At 43.8% G+C, this 23,707-nt stretch overlaps 1 protein-coding gene across 1 annotated transcript in view; it reads left to right on the plus strand.

Moving 5' to 3' along the window:
• PLCL2 (phospholipase C like 2) overlaps positions 1-23,707 on the plus strand; it is a 252,138-nt gene that overhangs the window by 177,086 nt on the left and 51,345 nt on the right. The window contains exon 4 of the mRNA XM_040352956.1: positions 6,951-7,157. Within this exon, the coding sequence (XP_040208890.1) occupies positions 6,951-7,157 (207 nt within the window). The remainder of the gene's footprint in view (positions 1-6,950; positions 7,158-23,707) is intronic.

A 23,707-nucleotide genomic window follows, 5' to 3' on the forward strand; every position in this document is an offset into this window, starting at 1 on the left:
GCATATAGGCGTATAAAGGGACCTGCCATGGCTCTATACATGTATCCAGGAGTATAAAGGGACCTGTGAATTGCCGGCGGCCACAATGACTTTTGCGCAAACTAATCAATGTACGCTAATTGTGGGGTTTTTTTTGCACCAAAAATATGTAGAATAATACATATTGGCCTTAACTGAAGAAATTTTGGGGATATTTATTATAGCAAAAAGTAAAAAAATATATATATTTATAGCACAAAAAATAAAAACCGCAGAGGTGATCAAATATCACCAAAAGAAAGCTCTATTTGTGGGGAAAAAAGGACGTCAATTTTATTTGGATAGCAGAGCTGGCAGAACGGGCTGGCGGGCATCAGTATGCTGCCCCCCTAAAAGTGCTGCCTGGTACCCATGGTACCACCCGGTCCCATCATAGGGCCAGCCCTGGTCAGACCAGTTAAGACGGCTCTCATAGGGAAACATTGATTTTCACACGTCATGCGACATGAGCTCCCAATGTCGGAGCATTAGTCGGACAAGTGTGAACCCAGCCTGAAAGTCGTACTGCTGTCGTGTAGTATAATGTGAACCCAGCCTCAGCCAATAACTGCGACAACAGGTGAGTGCAGGTCAGACTACGCCTAACATTCAATCTGCTGATTTCACATTGCACAGAAAAGTTATTTTATATAAATACTTTTATTTATTCTTTATTGTAATGTTATTTTCGATGCATGACAGTGCTGAAAAATATGTTGTTACGGATTACCATAATAAATCAGATTATATGTAGCAGAGAAACTTTAGATTGAATTTGCTATCCGTAAAATTTCAAGAAATAAGCTTTTGGCCATAAATATTTTAGCAGCATTCTCGGATCATAAAGAGTTATCCAAAAGGGACATATTAAAAGTTGGGAACAGAGTCAATCCAATGTGTGCATCAAAGCCTGTGCTAGCCATGCTTGCAAGTTTCTTTAAAATGCACCGGTCTTCAGCTCAAATACAGAGACAGATCTCGCTGCCTTCCCCTTGAGCGCGCCTTTTCTGTGAATCTTTAATCAATGTTTTAGTTGTTCTAATCCACTGATAGATGCCTTTCAATTAAACATGTTTGATAATATAGAAGGGAAATGGGTTAAAGTTGAATTTCAGTTCATTTATTTATTTTTCTACTTTTTTAACCTCTTACTGTTCCATTTTTCACACACGTTAAAATTTGCATTTTTTTGCCAGAAGAGTGGACCAGCCTGAAAACGTATGTATAAGGGTAAGGCCTCGTACACACGATCGGATTTTCCGACAGGAAATGTGTGATGACAGGCTGTTGTCGGAAAATCTGGACAGTTGTCGGATTTTCCGCTGACAAATGTGGGATAGCATGCTTTAAAATTGTCCGACAATAAATGTGTGATGTTGTATTTTCCAATCGTGTGCACACAAGTCCGTCGGACAAAACTTCAAAATACAAACAAGCATGCCCAGAAGCAATGCTCACCCTAACACATTAGCAGAATTCCCCCAAAGGGTTTCGCTTAAGAGCTGAAAAAACTAGGGCTGTGGAAATTAAAGATTACTTCCTCGATAAATTGTTGATATTTTTGATCGATCAAAATTCTTTTAATCAGTAGTATTAAAAGATCCATGATCCGAACGGGTCACCATATGCGGATCGGCACACCACGTGATCCGCGGAGCTCCGCTGCTGCCTCGGCCATAGGAAAGTCTGCGGCTTCGACCTAGCTCCCGTAGCAGCAGCCATCTTGGTCCACCTGGCGGCGGCGGCCTAGGTGAGCCTAGAGCGGCTCGCTGACGTCATCACCCGGCCTAAACTGCTCGTGTTCGGCCGGCTTCTCTGGTAAGACTAAGCAAGCACTAATCTTCCTATACAGTGGGGGAGATGTGGACCATATTACAGTGTGGAGATGTCTGTGGATATTACAGTGTGGAGAAGTCTGTGGATATTACAGTGGGGGAGATGTCTGTGGATATTACAGTGGGGAGATGTCTGTGGATATTACAGTGTGGAGAAGTCTGTGGATATTACAGTGTGGGAGATGTCTGTGGATATTACAGTGGGGGGATGTCTGGATATTACAGTGGGGGAGATGTCTGGATATTACAGTGGGGGAGATGTCTGTGGATATTACAGTGGGAGAGATGTCTGTGGATTACAGTGGGGGAGAGGTCTGTGGATATTACAGTGGGGAGATGTCTGTGGATATTATATTACAGTGGGGAGATGCCTGTGGATATTACAGTGGGGAGATGTCTGTGGATATTACAGTGGGGAGAGGTTTGTGGATATTACAGTGGGGGAGAGGTTTGTGGATATTACAGTGGGGGAGATGCCTGTGGATATTACAGTGGGGGAGATGTCTGTGGATATGACAGTGGGGGAGAGGTCTGTGGATATGACAGTGGGGGTGATTGTGGATATTACAGTGGGGGAGATGTCTGTGGATATTACAGTAGGGGGATGTCTGTGGATTACAGTGGGGGGGGATGTCTGTGGATTACAGTGGGGAGATGACTGTGGATATTACAGTGGGGGGGGGGGATGTCTGTGCATATTACAGTGGGGGAGATTGTGGATATTACAGTGGGGGGGAGATACCTGTGGATATTACAGTGGGGGTGATTGTGGATATTACAGTGGGGGGGATGTCTGTGGAGATTACAGTGGGGGGGATGTCTGTGGAGATTACAGTGGGGGGGATGTCTGTGGAGATTACAGTGGGGGGGATGTCTGTAGAGATTACAGTGGGGGGGATGTCTGTGGATTACAGTGGGGGGGATGTCTGTGGATATTACAGTGGGGGGGATGTCTGTGGATTACAGTGGGGGGGATGTCTGTGGATATTACAGTGGGGGGGATGTCTGTGGAGATTACAGTGGGGGGGATGTCTGTGGATTACAGTGGGGGGGATGTCTGTGGATATTACAGTGGGGAGATGACTGTGGATATTACAGTGGGGGAGATTGTGGATTTTACAGTGGGGACTATATATGGTGGCGATCCGAAAAATGTATGTACGTTATAATTAATCGAAATTGGTAGATTAATCGATTAAAAAAAAAAACAATTCATCAAACGCGAAAATTTAAATCTGTAACAGCCCTAGAGATAACGTGTAGTTTCGTGTTTGTATTCAAGACAAGTTTATGGCCAACGCCCTTCGGACAAAAGTCCTACGCTTTCTACAGAAAATCCGATTGCGTGTACGAGGCTTTACTGTTCTTGCCAATATTTTCAATTTTTTTTTTTTCAGCAAGAACGCAGCAATAAAGCAACAGTGTTGCGTATTTGATGCAGTTTTTGAGTCGCACGACCTATAAAAAACAAACCATAAGCAAAATTGTAGCAAAATCGCATGCTTTTTCAGCGACATTATTGGCACCCTTTTCTCTGATTGGTAAAAGGCTGATAACACCATTTTGTGCCCAATATGTTTCAGCCGCCAAAACTTCCGCGCATCTCTAGTAAAAAAAAAAAAAACACATCTTCCCATTGAAATAGAAAATTAATCAAAAATGTGACAAATACACATAAAAACCTCACCCGTAGTTGCATTTTTGGTGCGGTTTTGAGTCGCAAGCTTTTTTTCCCCAACTGCAAAACGCACTGGAAACATGGCACAAATTCAGCAATAACGCATATCCATTTTCATTGCATTTTTGCAACAGAGCAGTGTGAAAGCCGCTCTAATAAAAGGATGGCTGAACGCTCTTTTATCACTGATGATCTGAGCTCACGTTCGATGTACCTTGCGACACAAAGTAACTATAGCAACAGCTTCTGTTTGTGGATGTGTTGAGTTGCATTGGACTTCTGATATTTATCTGCAATGAATAAAAAGAGGGTTCTGTGCCATGAGGTGTAGCGTTTCCCCAGACCCTGCACAGGACAGGTCACTGTCCTAAATTTTACAAATAAATATTCCCTCAAAGTTTATTCGATGTGTTCTCATCACTTTGGACGCAGTTATTCCCTCCGGCACTCCTAATTTTAATTGACTTGTGCACCATCCTTCAAAGATCTGCTCTGCTGCCATTTAGTTAAAAGCTTTACTTTTACATGTCCTGCGGGCACTCGTGTTCTTGAAACTGAGCAGCTTGTTTATGTTTGGCCAATGCAATTTGCTGTTCAGACGATGTTCCATTAAGTGACTATTGGGTCTGCAATCCAATTTAGGATATCAGCTTAATCCCCTTGGACATGCATGCTTGAGTTATTATTGACTCCTCATTGCAAAGCTGATACTCTGCTTCCAGGTGAATGTAATACTGTGGATGAGGCTGCTTGGAAAGTAAGCGGCAACCATCGGCGTGCTCTGAGCTGTAGGCTAACTAAAGGGAACTAAAAATTGTTCAATTTTTCTGCTCAACTCATTAGACTTTGCGGGGCAGATCCACAAAGAAAGTACGCCGACGTATCTATTTATACGCCGGCGTACTTTCAAATTTCCCGTGTCGTATCTTTAGTTTGAATCCTCAAAACAAGATACAACGGCATCTGGGTTAGATCCGACAGGTGTACATCTTCGTACGCCTTCGGATCTTAGATGCAATTCTTCGGCGTCCGCTGGGTGGTGCTCCCGTCGTAATCCGCGTCAAGTATGCAAATTGGCTATTTCCGACGATCCACGAACGTACGAGCGGCCGTCGCATTCTTTTACGTAGTTTCCGTTCGGCTTTTTTCGGCGTATAGTTAAAGTTCTGACGGACGGGACATGCGCAGTTTGTTCGGCGCGGGGACGCGCTTCATTTAAATGAAACACGCCCCCTACTCGCCGCATTTGAATTCCGCGCCCTTACGCCGCGAGAGATACACTACGCCGTAACTTACAGCGCGAATTCTTTCTGGATTCAAAGATTTGCCAAGTAAGTTAAAGCGGCGTAGCGTATCTCAGATACACTGCGCGGGTGCAGATCTTTGTGAATCTGCCCCTACGAGTTCAAACCCAACCAAAAATGTTTTCTTTTTATGCGTAGAGTAGGGATGTCAAAACCTTAAAGTGGATGTAAACCCACTCTCATCCTTTCTAAACTACTGCCATAGTGCTGATCTATAAGGATATACACACATCCTGCATGTATCCTTACCTGTCAAATGTCTCCCCTCTGTCTGTTATGAGACCTGAAAAACTGCAGATCCTGTGGGTGGATCTGTTGTCTGGAGCTCGGTGGGTGGAGTTGTGATGTCAGTAGACTCTCCGCCCGCCTCTACACTCCCCTTGTCAACATGAATTTTTTCCTTTGTATTTCTTACACTGAATTCTGCTATGATCACTAACATCTAGTCAAAATCCAGAAAAGTAACCACATGACTTCAGAAAAGGAGTGGGGGTGGGAATTTAAAAAATAATGCGTGTCTGACGCGAGTGCATGAGATATATAAATAACCTGTCAATCTCAGCAAGGGGGCGGAACGGACTAAGGTTTTTCTCTGTAAGTCCGTTTAATTTCACTGAACAATAAAAGAGGATTGCTCATAGATGGTTTTACTCTGTGTGGCAAGACTGGGCGCAATGATAGGAAATCTTATACTCTACATTGTGAAATCAAAATAAAAATGAGATTTTTATTGCTGTGACCCCATTAGAGAAATTTCCTGTTACTTCCTCTCTCAATAACTGGGAATGTGACAGGTTCAAGAAGTGATTGGAAAATCTCTTCAATGGGTATCGAAACGGCAACAAAAACTTGTATTTATTCATTTCATTTTTGTTTAGTTTAGAGAGGGTTTGTTATAGAATAGAAATTCCCTCGGGGGGGGGGGGGGGGGATAAATCCATGAGAGTTGTAAAAGGCAATCCTGGCATTGACATAGAAAATACAACCCATCAATAATAGAAGAAACAACACATGTTACATAAAACCCATTGCATTTGTGTAGTATTTCACATGCTATACCTACGCGTTTCGACCTTTCTAATTATTGGTCTTCAAGGGAATTTTTGTCTATGCCAAAAAGAGAAATGCGGATTATATTTTAGATAAGCCATCTTTTTATATTGTGCATTATATTTCATTATGAGTAAAAAAGTGTATATCTACCATTTCTAAAGGGTGAAAGCTATGTCCTATAGCCAGAGAAGTATTTTTTAAAAGAGAGTTTGTTTAGTAGCAGAGAGAATTTGCACTCCCTTCCCACAGCTGCCTTTCTCAGGCTCTCCGGTCCCATTGCGGAGGCTGGGAGCAATGCGGCCAGCTGAGATGGCTGTCCTGTACAGAGAGAGGAACTGACGTTGTTTACCTCTATCTGTAATCCAGGAAACCGAGCGCGAACTTGCAGAGCTGTAGTCTGAATAGCCAGCATCTCTGCTTATCCACCTCTAAGCTCCCTCCCCAACACATATTTTCAGCTGCTGTTATCACCTGTGTTGGAGAAATTGTCAGAAGTGTGTCTGCTGATAACAGAGGAACGAAGCATCAGAAAGAAACGGCACTTATAGCTTTGGAGAGAGAAGTAAATACCACGGATAGATATGCTTAGGTCAAATTTCATGAATTGGGTTTACAACCACTTTAAATAACAGTTGAACTTTTACAATATTGTTCTGGACCTTGGCTATCTGAATAAGGCAGAGGCAGGTCTTTTGAAGGGAATTGATCAATCTTGCCCCATGTCAAACTAACTATCTGCCTCCATGTGGAACATACATACAAAGCATAAGTATTTTGAGTGAAGAAAAATGTAAAGCCAGAAGAAATCCACAACTATTTTTTTCTGTTTAGAAGGCCAATTAAGACAGCTAATGTACAAAATTTCATAACACTGGGAAAATTTGGAGGTGAAGTAGAATTCCCTCTAACCTGAATGTTACTATTTTGTAGAAATCGGGACAAAGGTTTGTATTACACGATGTACAGTGAATACATGCATATAATGACATTTTTCTATGCAAGTCATCTGCAGTGTATTTTCCAACACCTAATAATATTTTGTGTTTTTTTTTATGCCTACAGAATGCAGTAGTTTCATTCAAAGAGCTGTGTGGACTATCACCTGTAGCTAATCTTATGCAATGTATAATGGCCTTGTCAACCCGCCTAGCTGGACCCGACAACTCCCCTGTGGTACTTATGAACCTCAGTGATCAGTACCCAACCATGGAGCTACAACAAGGCACTGTGCCAGAGGTCATGAAGAGGATTTTAACTGCCTATGACGCTGTGAGTATATCATTCCTTTTGTGTCCTTAGGCACTTCCTATATAGATATGTAATACTTGTTATATAAAGGCGCATTGCTGGGTGGGCATAATTCAAAGGTTTTACTGATTTTACTATTTTATTGTGTAGTCTGATTATACTACTGTACTTACACCACATTATGGTGGTACCTTATACTAAGCTGATCTGGATTGTATGCTTTATCAACACTTTCCCTTTTGGTATGCAGCTTCTTCAGTGTTGTCCCTTCCATGAAAATGTGTGTTATCCACTCCAGTATTCTAAGCTAAATAAGAGGACCTCTGGTATATAGCATTTGGAATCTCTCCCTGTCTACTTGGCGTGTTCCTGGAGCTCAGGTTCCTTGAACCTTTAAAACGTTGAAAGATGGAGAGCGCAATACCAGGGTGACAACACTAAACTGCAGTGAGTGGTCCCATCAGTGTACATGACTGTTGTAACACAAATAGTCAATATGGCACCAAGGTTTGTGTGCTGATGGATCTCATAACTGATGTGGCAACAAACAGCACTTTAATTGTTCTTATAATTACATTTAAACACATTCTATGTGCAGGCACTACTTTTCCTGTAAGAGGAGTGCTGCCGCCATTAAAAATGGCATCCAACATACAAAGAAAAAGGGATACAATTTTAAATATGTGGGTAATGCAGTACACCTAGTGAACCATTGTTTTTTTAGATATTTAAACATTGGTTGAATTTGTTGTAAAAAAAATAATTAAATGGCATTTCTTGGTGATTTCTACTTTAAATGGTCATCGGAATGCTGTGTCATCATTTGCTGACTCTGAAATAACAGTTTCATTTAATGTTGCAAAATCAAATGTTTTTCTGGACCTTTCTTCCTCATTTTATGTATTTAGAAACTTCAAATACGTGCATGCTTGGGGGGGGGGGGGGGGGGGGGAATGAAAATAGGAAGCTAAAATAATTGGTTGCATAAGTATGCACAGCCTCTTGTAACTGGGGGGATGTAGCTGTGTTCAGGAATTAGCCAATAAACACCTTTTAGTAAATAAAACCACTCCTGGATGAACTGGGTGAAAAGTTCATATTTATAAACCTTGCTCACGCTTATATTGCCTTCATGTATGACTTACATAAGGCCGACACTGAGAGACTAACATGTGCAGAGAAACGTATTTGCATAGTAAGTTGTTTTCAATTTGATTGTGTTTGCTTAGTAGTTTAAACACAATTTTCTAACAGTAGCAGGAGGGAATAGTAAAGAACCTACAGGAACTTTTGTGCAGTTAGGTTGTAATATTCCATAGCCAATGCAATTATTTCTAGGCTAATTATATTCCCTTTGTCCATTTTAAGTTTTTAAGCCACAGCTTCAGGCAGTACGTCAGTCATCTAATGCTAACTGAGAAACGCTGGAACTGGGATAAAGTCAGTAATGCCATCTAATTATCTTAGGGGTAGATTCACTAAGAGTTAGGCCGGCGTATCCGTAGATTCGCCGACCTAACTCGGAATCTCCAACCTCCATTCAGTTTCAGTGCTGCATCCTCCATCAATCACTTCAGCCTGAGAAAGTTCCAGAAGCGTTGGATGCAGGGGTCAAGTCCTGGGAAAAAAGTGTGGGAACTCCCACCCAAGATCCACTTCCCCACCAAAAAAAAATAAAAAATGATACGCTCATATGCATAATTACTAAACCGCATGTTTGTCATTGTTCCCAGGAGACATTGCGGAGGTCTGCCGCAAGTTATCGCGGGATTTAGAAAGAACTTTAAGCAAGTTCTTTCTAAATCCCACGATAACTCGCGGCAGACCTCCGCAATGTCTCCTGGGAACAATGACAAAAGCTCCCAGGAGACATTGAGGAAGTGACAGAATACCCGTACACTACCCGATGAATCCATATACAGGAAGCGGCCTGTAACATAAAGGATTACTAGGGTTCGCCTGCCCCTGACAGTGACTCGAGCTGGGCATCGCCGCTTAGTGAAGGATTGGCTCGGGCGGTTCGGCTGCTCTAGTCCTGCAAAGGGAACTGCGTTCCTGCTGTGAAAAAAGTGGAGGAACTCCGTTCCCACGTGTTCCCGCAGGACTTGAGCCCTGGTTGGATGCCTACATCCTCCACTGTGCGCCATGGTTTTATTGTCTGCTCCCTACTTCACTAAAGCTGCGATTACGGGGTCAGAAGATGGAACGCATTAGAAGAGAAACGGGCATTCAACGCTTCCGAAAGTGTTGAAGAATGAAAAGACTAATAGAGGCCAGTGTTGGATTTACAAGGGGGCTAAAGGGATTATTGCCACAGACTCCCCTTCCAGAGGGGGCCCCATACTTGCTTTATGAAAAAAAAATAGATAATTATAAAATTTGTTTTAATTATTATTATTTTTTTACAAAATGTGTGTGGGTGTCAGGATATAGAACAGTTAAAGCGGGAGTTCACCCATTTAAAAAAAAAAAAAAAATCTCCCCTTAGCTTCCTGCTCGTTCGGTCTAGGGGAATCGGCTATTTATATTAAAATAGGTGCAGTACTTACCCGTTTTCGAGCTGCATCTTCTTCCGTCGCTTCCGGGTATGGGTCTTCGGGAGCGGGCGTTCCTTCTTGATTGACATTCTTCCGAGAGGCTTCCGACGGTCGCATCCATCGCGTCACTCGTAGCCGAAAGAAGCCGAACGTCGGTGCGGCTCTATACTGCGCCTGCGCACCGACGTTCGGCTTCTTTCGGAAAATCGTGACGCGATGGATGCGACCGTCGGAAGCCTCTCGGAAACCTGTCAATCAAGAAGGACCGCCCATTCCCGAAGCCCATACCCGGAAGCGACGGAGAGGATGCGTCTCGTAAACGGGTAAGTACTGCACATATTTTAAAATAAATTGCCGATTCCCCTAGTAATAACGAGCAGGAAGCGAAGGGGGAAAAGTGCCCTCTAAGGGTGAACCCCCGCTTTAAGCCTGACTTCAGAGGCAAAGAAAGGGATGAGGGCTTCTGCCAGATGTTTTACATTTGAACATCCCATATTTTTCTATTATTCAAGATGTTTGTTTTAACATGACTGTGTCACAGAATGCATTGCTTTATTTACGAGAGACAAGTAGATGGGGACAAGGGAGAAGTTTGAAACATGTTGGAAAGTGTCAGGCAACAGCCCCGGCCCCATCATGTGGGAGTGAAGATAATGACCAGCATCGATTTATCGCAGTGAGAAACATGAGAGAGAACTCGCTCCCCCACTTGACCCGGATTGTGTCAAGGGGTTCATCCGACACTCTATGATCTCGAATAGGGTAAAACTTTGTTAGCAAGTCTTATCTGAAATTACGAGACTGGTTGAATTCGGGACAGGCGTGGCCCTGGATTGGAATTCAGCCAGAAAGACATAGCAGAGTGTCAGACAAATTCGGCAGAGCGTATAGGGGACCGCAAACTAGAAGTGCCCGGGCCCCCAAGGTCTATATCTGGCACTGTAAGAGGCTGTAGTACTTGTATGGAGAGAAAAGCTCTATTACTGCAGCTTTATCACTGCAGGGCACCATCCTTAAAGCTACATTTACACTTACTATATAAACCACATTGCTAACACACCCAAATAAAGTGAATTAAAGTGCTCATTATGTACATACATCACATAGACAAAAAACTGTGAAATAACATGAATTAATGAGCAAGCATGTGGCCAGTAAAAGTTCAAATAAATGTGCAAAATTACATGAAGTTCCAATTGCAAAACTCACAAGTGCTGCTGTGCTGACAATTCCCAAAGTGCTGCAATGGTAGGTATCCATATAAATGGTAACGTGCTCCACCCCCTAAGTGGTTGAATTTAACAGATCCAATGGACCCCTCAAGCAGTACTGCGTTGGGGTCAATCGGGCTTAGGCTGGTGAGCCGTGCGATGGGACGCTAACTCCAGGATGTTATTCTTCCTGTGCTGTATCAAACTCGGACATATGGAAAGAGAGCCCATGTAGTGTAGTACGTCTTGTTTATTCAATAAAATGCAAGCTTACAATGTTCCATGATGAAAAATAAAAAAATGTAGTATCAACAGACAGTCCGCTCATTCCAAGAAGCAACCGGTTCTCTCACAACCTCAGCTGCATTCAAACATGCATCGGACGTGATGTCACTGCGGTACCGTAGTATGATACTGACGCGTTTCGTCCCTCCCACAGGGCGTTATCAAAGGCTCTGCTCCAGCTGCATCAGTTTTTCCCCATATTGTCCCTATCTGGGGAATTGCCTAAGGTTCCTGTGCCATTATAATGAAGCAGGAAACTGTTAGAAGAGGTGTGCGCTAAAATAACAGAGCAGATAGACCTGTTTCAGGTTATTCTGTGCCAGTTTCTATTTCAGAGCGAGTAGAAACTATTGCAGGTCTGCACCTAGTTAACAGAGAAAATGTGGCAGTTTTCCATATAGAAACTTTTGCAGATTCCTACTAGGGGTTTAATCTGTCATATGGGATGTGAGCTGTCAGCCAACCACTCACCTTCCCCCCTCTGACTGTGTAATGATTACAGTACATGAGCAAAGCCTGCATAGTTAAAAGCGAAGTAAAGAAAACAAATGAACTGCACTCCTGTGACCCATAGGAGAAGTACAGCCAAACGATCTTTGGCTATACTTCTGTTTTAACAACCCTCCCTTCTGCTATGAGCAAGCGGCGGGGACGGGTGGAGAGATCGGACCGTGCATCTTTAGCTCTTATGTTTTCTGTGCTGTATCTGTCACAGCCACAGGACAGAGAACTAATCACTCTTAATTTGAAAAGGGGCTTTCACCACTGCAGGTTAGGATGAAGGGAAAAAAGCTGGGACAGCCGCACTCCAAAAAAACTCCTCCTTTAATTAAAAATCACAAAATACATGCCACAGCAAAAAACAGCACAACAAAAGAAAAGCTGACGTTTCGCACTATGCCTTAGTGCTTCTTCATAGCATGGCTTTCACCACTCCTTGTTAACTCCCCTTATGTGCCCATCAAAGTATGCTTTCGGAAAATAAGTATTTGGCATTCTACAAAGTAGGGCAGGGACTGGCTAGAGAGGGATCACTGAGGGACTCACAACGCAGTTGGCTATATATGTGAACTCATCATTCCTATTTTAGCAAGGTCCCAGGCCTCCTTTAGTCTAATGGGAACCTCCAGAGCCAAGAGCTGCTTACATCCTTCCATATAGAGTGGGTTGTAAGCAGGGTTGGACTGGGACAGAAATTTGGCCCTGGACTTCATCCAGACTGGCCCACTTTGACAGGTCTCTCCCATGGTGGCCGGACAACTCCCGCACCCCCCCGGCCACCCAAGGCCCCTCTCCCCCTTCACTAGCCACTAGCTGTTCTACTTTATTAGAGTGGAACGGCTGGTACTGGTACTCTTTTATAGGCAGTACCAGTGGGGAAGCTAGACATTATTCCACCCGGGACAAAGAATCAGTTCGGTGCCCCCTTATGGGACAAGATTAGGCAGAAGTGAGAAACTCCCAGGCCATAGCTGTTGAGTCAGCTGTCTGTCCCCTCCCCCCATGCTCCTCTGTCGTTCCCCCTGCTCCTCTGGTCCTCCCCCTGCTTCTTTGTTCCCCCCCCAGGTGAGCGCTGCGGGGAGGGAGAGACAGAGGAGCGGAGGGGGGCGGAAGTCCGCTGTCACTGAAGCCGGCCCACTGAGCCATCGGCCCACCGGGAAACTCCCTGTAGTCCCAATGGCCAGTCCATCCCTGGTTGTAAGGCATAGTGGTTGTATATTCAGGTATATTCAAAGGGGCCAGACACTTCTTAAATGCAAAGAGATTTTATTTCTCTTGAACAGAACTTTGGGAGAGAGGGTTTGGGGCCAGGACACCCTAGTTGCAATGTTAATTAGCAGACTCTGAGGCTTCTACAGGTAGACGGCCATCCAGCAAGAAGCCACATCTGCATGTGTAGGAATGCTGTCTCTTATGGCAACATTCACAACTGTTCCTAAGTTGTAACAACCTCCTTCACTTTCTTTACAATCACTTCTTGTATGTTCTCAACCCACTGAGCTCTCGGTCTCTCTCACTAGACTTGCTGATTCACTGCCCCCAAATATTTTGAGCTCTTCCAATCTGCACTTTAGTATCTTCCTCAAGCGCCACCTCCCCTTCTCTGCAGGGTCCCTAGCTTGGCTTTTGAGATACTTCTCAAGCTTCATCCCACTGACCTGCTCAGTCTCTAGCTTGACACACAAGGCTGCTCTGCAAGCGTCACCTCAGTTGGCTGGGTCCCTGGATTGACACCTGCTTAAGTTTCCAGATTCTTCACCATCCCCAGTTGGTGAGAATACTGCTCCAGTACATGCTTCAGCTACTCACTGTGGTCCCTGGTAGTAAAGTGGATGGTCCCTTGGTGGTGACAGCTTCCCCTCTACCTCCAACCACGACAGGTTCTCCGGCCGGCAGAACCGGCACTTCTGGTTGGACTGCATGCCGCAATCCCAACCCTATGCTGCTCTCTTGCTTCTGGATAGGTCCTCAGACAGCCTAGCAGCCAGATGTGCCCAGGCTTGGCCCAAACTCCAGCCTAGCAGTCCAGGCAATACAACACACATCCACCCAGACAGTCGTCCAGGTGGCACAGAACACTGATCACCTGACTTCACCCAAATATATAGGTTCTCCCAGCAGGCCAAGGGATTTAAGAAAACCCCTGCCCCTTGGCTGAGTAGCCCCATATACTCCTAATCTGTCCTTGCTTTGCCCTCATCTTATCTAATGTTGCCAGGTACCCAGCCACCCTATGGCAGGAGAGAGAAGTGCAACATTTCCAGACTTGGGGTGAACTCACTTGGTCTCTAAAAATATGCCAAGTTGACTACTCCTGGCAGGTACATCCAGTCTAAATAAACATCAGGGTGCTACATAATTTATATGCAAAAGTTTACTTGAAGAATTGTGTTAGTTAAAATGTAGTCACACCCTCCAGAACATCATGTGTTTTACATACCGTATATACTCAAGTATTAGGCGAGTTTTCAGCAAATTTTTTTGAGCTGAAAATGCCCCCCTCGGCTTATACTCGAGTCCCCTTTTTGAGCCTGATCTCACGTACTTTGGGGACCGGTACTGTCTGGCCGTAGGTGCCCTGGACAAACTTTTTCAAATTCGGGCACCCCTTTCCATAGACTCCCATGTTAAACAATAATTTCTCCGGTAAATTTGGGGACCTGGTACCGGTCGGCTGTAGGTCCCCTGGACCCCATACTTGGCACACATGTAGCCCCATGTTCTCCTCTACAAGTGTGCAAAGTTTGCTGTCTGGGGGCCCTACGGCCGGGGAGCACCGATTTTTCAAAACCGGGCACCCGTTCTATATACTCCCATGTTAAACGTAAGTCTAATAATGGGCACAGTGAGGCATGGGCACAGTGAGGCAAAGTGAGGCATGCAGATGGACACCCTAGGCTTGTTCTCGAGTCAATACGTTTTCCAATTTTTTGGGGCAAAATTAGGTGCCTCGGCTTATATTCGGGTCGGCTTATACTCGAGTATATACGGTATGTATGCTATTTGGATTCAAACACAGACAATCCTTTACTATTAGAAGATTTACCCTCATTTTCTGTTCTTGAAACAACTGTAAAAATTAGGATTTTCCACCATTTTAGTCATGATGACAATGGACGTTGGTCATGTAGATAGGATATAGAGTAATGTGAGTGTCAGAACGTCTCTCAAGTCATGTAAGATGCGCCCAACGGGGAGGTTTTGGATTGGAAACAATTGATAACTGGAACAGTAAATCACAAGAAATATCTGTAATAGGGACAGGGAAATAAATAAATCCTGACTTATGCCGTAAGCCTTTTCTACCACAAGTTTTGGTTGTAGATGCACTTCAAATGAAGACATGATAAAGATATAATATGCCATTTTCTCTTTGACCATCTAGCTGGCGCTGTTCCTGAAAAATAATGTCATCATAAATCATGCAAGCAATTATATTGCAAAATTAATTCTCAGTGTTATATGCAAAGCCATCTTTCTTTATTCTTTAATCTGTTTAGTGAAATTAAAAATACGTTTAAAAAAAAAATCCCACTGGGATGAGCAGGCCAGAATTCTGAAATGATTTGTTCGTCTGGATGCTGGGTACATATTGTTTTGATTATGTAGTAAATGATCATACAGATTTAAGTGAAATGTTCTCTCCTATTGAGTGCTTTTTGGCACATTAACTTACAATGGGAACAAAGTAGTACACCTCATTACTCTGTATAGCAGTTCGGGTCGTATCCACTTTCAGGGTTTTGCTCCCTGGTGCCGCTTTGAACACGATAAATATTCCGACTCATTTTCTACTTCTCTAAAATGATTTTGAATCGCTTTGAGGTGAGGTGCTTACTGCAATAGCTGCCGCTTTTTAAAATGCTTTAAAGTAGAACTCCGCGATAAGCAAATGTCTAACTACAGAAGGCACGTGTATTCTTACTTAAAACTTGCGTGCTTTGTGTATTTCTTCCTCCTCTGTGTGATAATTCCATATAGAACTTTGCCTCTCTGCAGGAGCGTCATGTAATAAAGACCAGTCACTTCTGCTTTCCCTCCTTGTGCAGGCTGACAGGTCCTGTCTCCGCCCTTCCCTATAGTTTTCTTTTAATTGGTGTGCCTGCTAGGCCCCTCCCTCAGCTCTTCTCTCTGAACAGGTGATGTACAGCACAGTGATGTCACTGTTAATATTTCATGTTAATATCCAGGTTTGCAAAGGTATGTGGTGCACAGTGGATTTAATCCATTTGTAGCTATTGAGGAATATTTTTAAATTAAAGTATTTTGCAAAGAGGTCTGCGTTGTTAATAAAGCTGCTGTCTAATGTAGTCTTGTAAGCCAGGCAGTACAGCCTGACTCTTGAGTTCAAGAGCTTTTGGCATTTTTTTTTTTTTTTCCTAAGCCCAACTCCATAAAAGCCTATGTCGCCATGTACACATAGGCTTTTAGCAGAGTTTAGGAGCTGCTGCGTTTTAGGTGCACTGCCAGCTCCCTCTTCTGAACGCGGAATAATCGCATTCAGCATAGAAACATTTTTGACTGCCTGCAGTGGGAAAATGCAGCAAAATTGCATCGATTTTCTGAGTTTTCCCACTGCGGTGATAAATGTGGGCCAGTGTACAAGAAGCCTTATGCCCTGTACACACGATCGGATACCTGATGGAATCTATTTCGATTGATTTTTTTCGTCGGATATCCGATGAAGCTGACTTTCATCAGTCTTGCCTACACACCATCAGTCAAAAATTCGACCGTGTCCAACGCGGTCACTAAAGCACTACGACGTGCTGAGAAAAATGAAGTTCAATGCTTTCGAGCATGCGTCGACTTGATTCTGAGCATTCGTGGATTTTTCTCCGATGGAGTTCCACATAGACGGTTGTTTTTTTCTATAGGTTTTTTATCCATAGGAAAATTTTAAAACATTTTCTTTTTTTTTTTCACCGATGGGAAAACAAACCGATGGGGCCCACACACGATCGGTTTGTCCATTGGTCCGTTTTCATCAGACAAACCGATCGTGTGTCTAAATGGACCATAAAGGAGCAGCAGTGATGATTAACCCCTGTGCTCTCTCCTCCTTTCAGTAGCACATTGATAAATTACAGTGGAGCCTGATGGGCTCCTGATGCTGCCCCTCCCTCTCCCAGTAATGTTGTATGGTGGTTTTAACATGAAGACAAATTCAGATTCTTTGTTTCAATATTTTTTATTGAAGATGTCACAATGTATTTGCCCCAATTCATGCAAATATGTGGCCCCTCGGCGCCAAGGCCCATCCACCAAAAGGCCGCATTTTTGCGTGCGGCTGGTGCCAAGGGGTTAAAAAAAATGTTTAAATGACAAATTACTGTTTTTAGGTACTCTATTCTAGACCCTCCACCAAGGAAAAATTCTAGGTAGCTCTCTTTATGAAGGGGCTAGGCAGCTGTGTTTGCCATAATTAATGCCATCTGTACTGTGCAGACAGATCTTCTTTAATGATTGTAACTAGATTTGAATATGGTCTGTCCCAACAGAGGGTTATAGGTGTAGAGGATGGGCTGCATTGTACTTTAATGAGGCCAGACTTAGGACAGGCTTACTCTAACATTGTTCAAGAAATTTTGCAGTCAGCCATAACCCTTGCTCTTGAGAGAATTCCTCCTACTGATACCAATGATGAGGGACTATTCCTCCCACTGACACCAGTGATTAGGCACTATTCTTCCCACTGACACTCACGATGGGACATTATTCTTCCCACTGACACCAGTGATGAGGCACTATTCCTCCTACTGATACCAATGATGGGGCACTATTCCTCCTACTGATACCAATGATGGGGCACTATTCCTCCTACTGATACCAATGATGGGGCACTATTCCTCCTACTGATACCAATGATGGGGCACTATTCCTCCTACTGATACCAATGATAAGGGACTATTCCTCCCACTGACACCAGTGATTGGGCACTATTCTTCCCATTGACACTCACGATGGGGCATTATTCTTCCCACTGACACCGGAAATGGGGCCCTATTCCTCCCACTGACAACAACCAGGTGGGGCTTTTCCAGGGGTCAAGTCCTGGGGAAAAAAGTATGGGAACTCCCACCCAAGATCCACTCCCCCACCAAAAAAAAATTGATACGCTCATATGCATAATTACTAAACGGCATGGTTTTTTTTTCGATCCACTGTACCATAGTAATCCTTTATGTTACTGGCCACTTCCTGTATATGGATTCATCGGGTAGTGTACGGGTATTCCGTCACTTCCTTGATACCGCAATGTCTACAGGAAGCGGCCAGTAACATAAAGGATTACTAAGGTTCACCTGCCCGTGACAGTGACTCGAGCTGGTCATCGCCGCTTAGTGAAGGATTGGCTCGGCTGCTCTAGTCCTGCAAAGGGAACTGCTTTCCTGCTGTGAAAAAAGTGCAGGAACTCCGTTCCCACGCGTTCCCGCAGGACTTGAGCCCTGGGCTTTTCCTCCCACTGACACAAACCATGCGGTGCTATTCCTCCCACTGACACCAACCATGTGGCGCTATTCCTCCCACTGACACCAACCATGCGGTGCTATTCCTCCCACTGACACCAACATTGGGGGGCACCATTTATCCAACTGATAGAAAATAATGGGCATTGTTTACACCCTCTGATACCACAACACTTTCTGCTCATTGGCCACCGTATGGCCCCCTTTTGTTTGGAAGATTTGGAGACCCCTGATCGGCAAGGTAATATTTTTTTAAATTTTAGGCATGCTTTATGAATGGGGACACATAATAAACAAACCACAGTGTGGTTTTCTCAAATTTGACTGTAGAAGTGGAAATATGCTTGAAAGTTCCCCGTATCACAGTGCAAATCTGTGGACAGACCTCTTCAAAAAATTGCAGAAAGAACCCAATGTCCATCGATTTTCTGGTAGATTTTTACGTAACTAAATAATTAAACGGGACAATTTGCTTTTCAATACGGCATATTTGTTTGTCATCCAGTCATTCTAGCAATATGTTCTTTACAAATAGAGTCCGACACGCATAGCTCCATTTCTATGTTTCTTCATGGCAGTTGTTCAGTTCTGAGTGTACTCTGCGATAAAATAAATTGGTTGGATTGCAGAAGATGACAGCTTGAATGCAAAGGACACACATTTACTGATCGGCCACTGATAACGATATACGACTGCTTATATTTACTTTCTGTTAAGTGAGATGTGACAAATATTTATTTGACTTCACGTTAACATTAGGAGGAGTTTTCAGCTTTTGATAGAAAGGTGCTTTTTTATGTCACGTTGTGTGGCAGAGCACCGATAACAGATCCACTAACAAGGCAGAGATCGATGATAACCTCATTACAGATTGGCTGAAGTTTTGCCTAGACAGGCAAAGTCGATTTGGAATGAAGTCTAATTGACCTCTTCTCTCTTAAGACAAGAAAAAAAAAAAAAGACGCAATCAGAAAAACAGGAACATTGGGTGTTACATCAAATGTTGGTCAGTGTCATGTGACATTCAGAGACGGCTTGGAAAAATTTCAGAAATGTTTCTCCTACAACTGAACAAAGTAGCAGTGATGAGAGGTATGAAACCAGGGGGTTAGATTGATGCTTGGAAGAGAGAATGTGTTGTATTTCTCCAATGCTCATCTGAGTTCTTCCTCTATAATCTGTAAGAAGAGAATGAAAGAAACATGTAGAGAAAGCAAAATTTGCCTTGATCGTTAATAACTGTGTTTTTCAGGAAATGCCAAAGTATTAATTACTCATTATCGGTGCTGCATTGTAAATTCCAAGCCAATTTATTCATCTAAGGCCCCGTTTACAGTAGTGCGATTTCCCCTGCATCTTTTGTGGCCCTGCAGTGTATGACATTGGAAAGCTCATTCTCTAGGATGCTCGTTCACATCCATGCCGTGCAGTGGAGTGTTGTTTTTAACCACTTGCTTACTGGGCACTCCTGCCCAGACCAAATTTCAGCTTTCAGCGCTGTCGCACTTTGAATGACAATATGCGCAGTCATGCTACACTGTACCCAAATGGTACCCCAAATGGTGGTATTTGATCACCTCTGCGGTTTTTATTTTTTGTTTAAAAAAATAAAAAAGGCTGAATTAAAAAAAATAAAACGTTTTTTATATTTTGTTATAGAGAGAGAGAGACTTGTAAAGCGCAACACATGCAAACTGAATGGCCTCTGGGCGCTGTATCCATTTCATGGGTAAGGAACCCCTTGACCTCAGAAGAGATGGGTTTTAATCTTTCTCCTGAAGGCCAAGTGGTCCAACTCCAGTCGGATGGTGGTTGGTAGTGCATTCCACAGGCGAGGTCCCTGGACTGCAAATATTCGATCTCCTTTGGACTTGTATCTGGCTTTGGGTATCTGGAGGAGGTTTTGATTGGTGGATCGCAGAATGCAATTGGGGTTATGGGCTTTTATTTTTTCGCATAGATATTGGGGGGCGTTGCCTTGAATACAATTATGTATTAGGCAGAGTGCCTTGAAAGTGATTCTGTCTTTTACTGGCAACCAATGAAGGGATCTCAGTGAAGGTGAGATTGATTCCCATGGTATAACATTTTGCAAACTGGTAATTTTTCTCCTTCATTGATGTACGCTGATGAGGCGGCACTGAGAGGCAGCACTGGTGGGCATTGATAGGTGGCACTGGGTGGCAATTATGGGCACTGATCAGCAATGGTAGGTGAGACTGATAGGCAGCACTGCTAGGTGGCATTTATTGCATTGGTGGTCACTGTGGGCACTGGCAGGGGGCACTGGTGCGCACTAATGAGGCTGATGTGCCTCTTCCACTGGGGACCGATGTCCCTTACACAGGAGCCGGTGATCAGCTTTTTTTTTTTTTTTCTCCTCACTCTTTCAAGTCCTTATGGACCTTGCTTTGTGCACTGGTCCAAATAATTTGGTGGAGGGGGGATTATGGGGTGGGGTTGTTTTCAGGGGTTGGGTTTGGCCTCTTGGTTCCAGTGAAGGGAACTCTTAAGGCGTCGGCATACCAACACATTTTGGACAATTTCATTCTCCCAACATTGTGGGAACAGTTTGGGGATGGCCCCTTCCTGTTCAACATGACTGCGCACCAGTGCACAAAGCAAGGTCCATAAAGACATGGATGAGTGAGTTTGGGGTGGAGGAACATGACTGGCCTTAACCCGATACAACACATTTGGGGTGAATTAGAGCAGAGACTGCGAGCCAGGTATTCTTCTTGCCCACATAAGTGCCTGACCTCACAAATGCTCTTCTGGAAGAATGGTCAAACATTCCCATAGACACACTCCTAAACCTTGTGGAAAGCCTTCCCAGAAGAGTTGAAGCTGTTATAGCTGCACAGGGTGGGCCAACTCAATATTGAACTTTATGGACTAAGACTGGGATGCCAATAAAGTTCATGTGCGTGTCCCAATAATTTTGAAAATATAGTGTATGCCCTATTAATTAATGTTTCATCTCCAGGACAGGAATTGAAAAAATGCTAAATTAAGGGAAAATAAAGTTTTGGCCTTGCATACACTTTAAGACTTAATAATCTGATTCCTCTGTTAAGCCCAATTATAATTTGCTTTTCTTATTAGAAGGAATGCATCTAATACAATCCTGCTGTATTTTTTTGACTCTGGTTGTTGCATGCTATATGACTCCTTTCCTTTGATCAAGGACGCTGTTTATCCAGAGATTGTATTATATGTTGCATTTTTTCCATTACCATATTTTAGTTCACAGCTGGGGAAAGTTATAAACTGTTTTCTTTCATTGATTTCCCTGGTGACTTGAAAAATATGAATGGAAAATTGCTATTTCTTGTCAAATTTGCCCAATAATTGCATATGTGTGTTAGCATTTTGTTTGAATAATTTGTAGTAATTAAGGAAATGTGGTTTGTTTTCACATCATATTGCAAAATAATTTGCCTTTGTGCTTTTTAGTATACAGTAGTCGGACATCTGAATGCAATGTGTTGTAAAACTTGTACTCTTATTTTTGGTACTTGAACCTGTATTTCAGGCAGATATATAAGACACAAATTTGTGCAGCTCTATATTCATGAATACGTTGTTTGTTTACATGCAGCCAGTGTATGTACCTGAATTTGACCTGTTGTCAGACTCTTGCAGAGCTGCATTTAGAGAGGATAAATAAGTACAAGAAGCCAATTCGTTCCTGTGCTGACAAGGAGCATAGGAAGAGGTTGCACAAAGAGGAGAATAGTGACTGAAAGATGAGCTCATTACTGTGCTGCTTCTCCATTCACAGTCCAGTCACAGACTGGAGTGGTACAGGATAACCTGGGCCCAGAAGAGGTGGTTTGAATGATGCTGACCCTCAAGCCCTATACACACGACCGGGATTCCTGGCAGTATAAAGTATGCCAGGTATCCCGCAAACCTGCTCGGTAAGTTTCCCCGTGTACACACGGCTGGGTTTCCCGTTGGAAAACTGCGGGGAGAGCTTTGGCCGGGAATCCCGGCCGTGTGTATGCTCCCTTGCAGTGTTTCCCCATAGGAAAACTGCCGGGTTTAAAACCGCCAGGAATCCCAGCGGGAAAATAGAGAACAGGTTCTCTATTTTCCCGCCGGGAATCCCGACAGTTTTCCTGTCGGGAAAACTGCGAGGAAGCATACACACGTCCGGTTTTCCCGGTCAAAAGCTCTCCCCGCAGTTTTCCTGGCAGGAAAAATGGTCATGTGTACAAGGCTTCAGACTAGCAGCAGAAAAAAGTACTGCGAGGAAAATTCCTGCAATAACCGTAAATATTGCAGCAAATCTGGTTTTGTTATTTTTCCCTTTTTAACGGGCTATATTTTGATTTTATTTTTAACTGGAGTTCTACTTTAAAGTGGTTGTACAGTCAATTTTTTTTTTACTTTTACCTACAGGTTAGCCTATAATAAGGCTTACCTGTAGGTAAAAAGAATATCTCCTAAACCTGTACGGTTTAGGAGATATTCCCCTTGCAATGCGCCGATGACTTCTGGGATTCTCGGCTGAAAGCCCGGCAGACGCGCATGTGCGGGAGTGACGACATCGCGGTTTCAGCCACCCACAGCGCCGGAGCCGCAATACCCGGAAGACACGCCGAGTCAAAATGTCAGCTGCCTCGGCGTGGACCGGGTGAGATACCGACGCCTCGTTCCAAAGGTATTTCATAATGAGCTAGTATGCGGTACATACTAGCTCATTATGACTTTTGCCTTACAGGTGTGGTATTAAAAAAAAGTGTCAGCGGGTTTACTACCGCTTTAAAGAAAACTCCATAGCATTGTTAGTATGTGCATCTCCTGAGTTACTTAAAGGGCTTCTAAAGCCTAAACATTTTTTAACCTAATGCATTCCTTGGTAAAACATTTTAGGCATCAGCTTCCCCCCTCACCCCCCCCCCCTTTGTTTACTTATCTGAGCCCTCAGTCTATCCAGCGATGTGCACGTCTGCAGCTCTTCGCTTCCCTTACGTCCGGGTCTTGCTGGCCTTGCTGGGGCTCCGGGAGCCATATGCTTCAGGTGCTGTCAATCAAAGCCAGTGACGAGGGAGCGGGTCCGAGCCCTGCGGTCTGTGCCAATGGACACAGCAGCGGGGCTCTGGAGCAAGCATGCACTGGACAGAGAGGAAGGGCTAGAAGCACCGGCAGAGGTCCCCAGATAAGGAGTTACCTTTACAACACATCAACTAATCAACTTGAGCCTGATTCAACCTTTGCTTTGCAACATGTTCACTCATGTGTCTTGGGACTCTGTGACATTCTGAACGCAGTCCATCTCTGCCACCGGTGAAGTGGTACTCATGGAGGCATGGCACTGAGGCTGGAGTATCCGTACCGGACATTCTGCCCTCAATGCAGCTCAGTATATCACAGGCTCAGCCATACTAAGCTCCCTCTCTGTTTGCTTGGCAAAGCCGCAGAGCCTTTTTAGTGACATAGAGCCTGTTAACAAGGCAGGCTCAACGTCACCAAGTTCAGCACTTCTGTCCACTGTGCCTGCCTATGTCACAGGTGCAGTTGCTGGTAGAAATGTTTGATCAGTGATGCTGAGCATAGAC

This window comes from Rana temporaria, chromosome 5, assembly GCF_905171775.1.
Source record: "Rana temporaria chromosome 5, aRanTem1.1, whole genome shotgun sequence".
In the NCBI taxonomy this organism is placed as follows: Eukaryota; Metazoa; Chordata; class Amphibia; order Anura; family Ranidae; genus Rana; species Rana temporaria.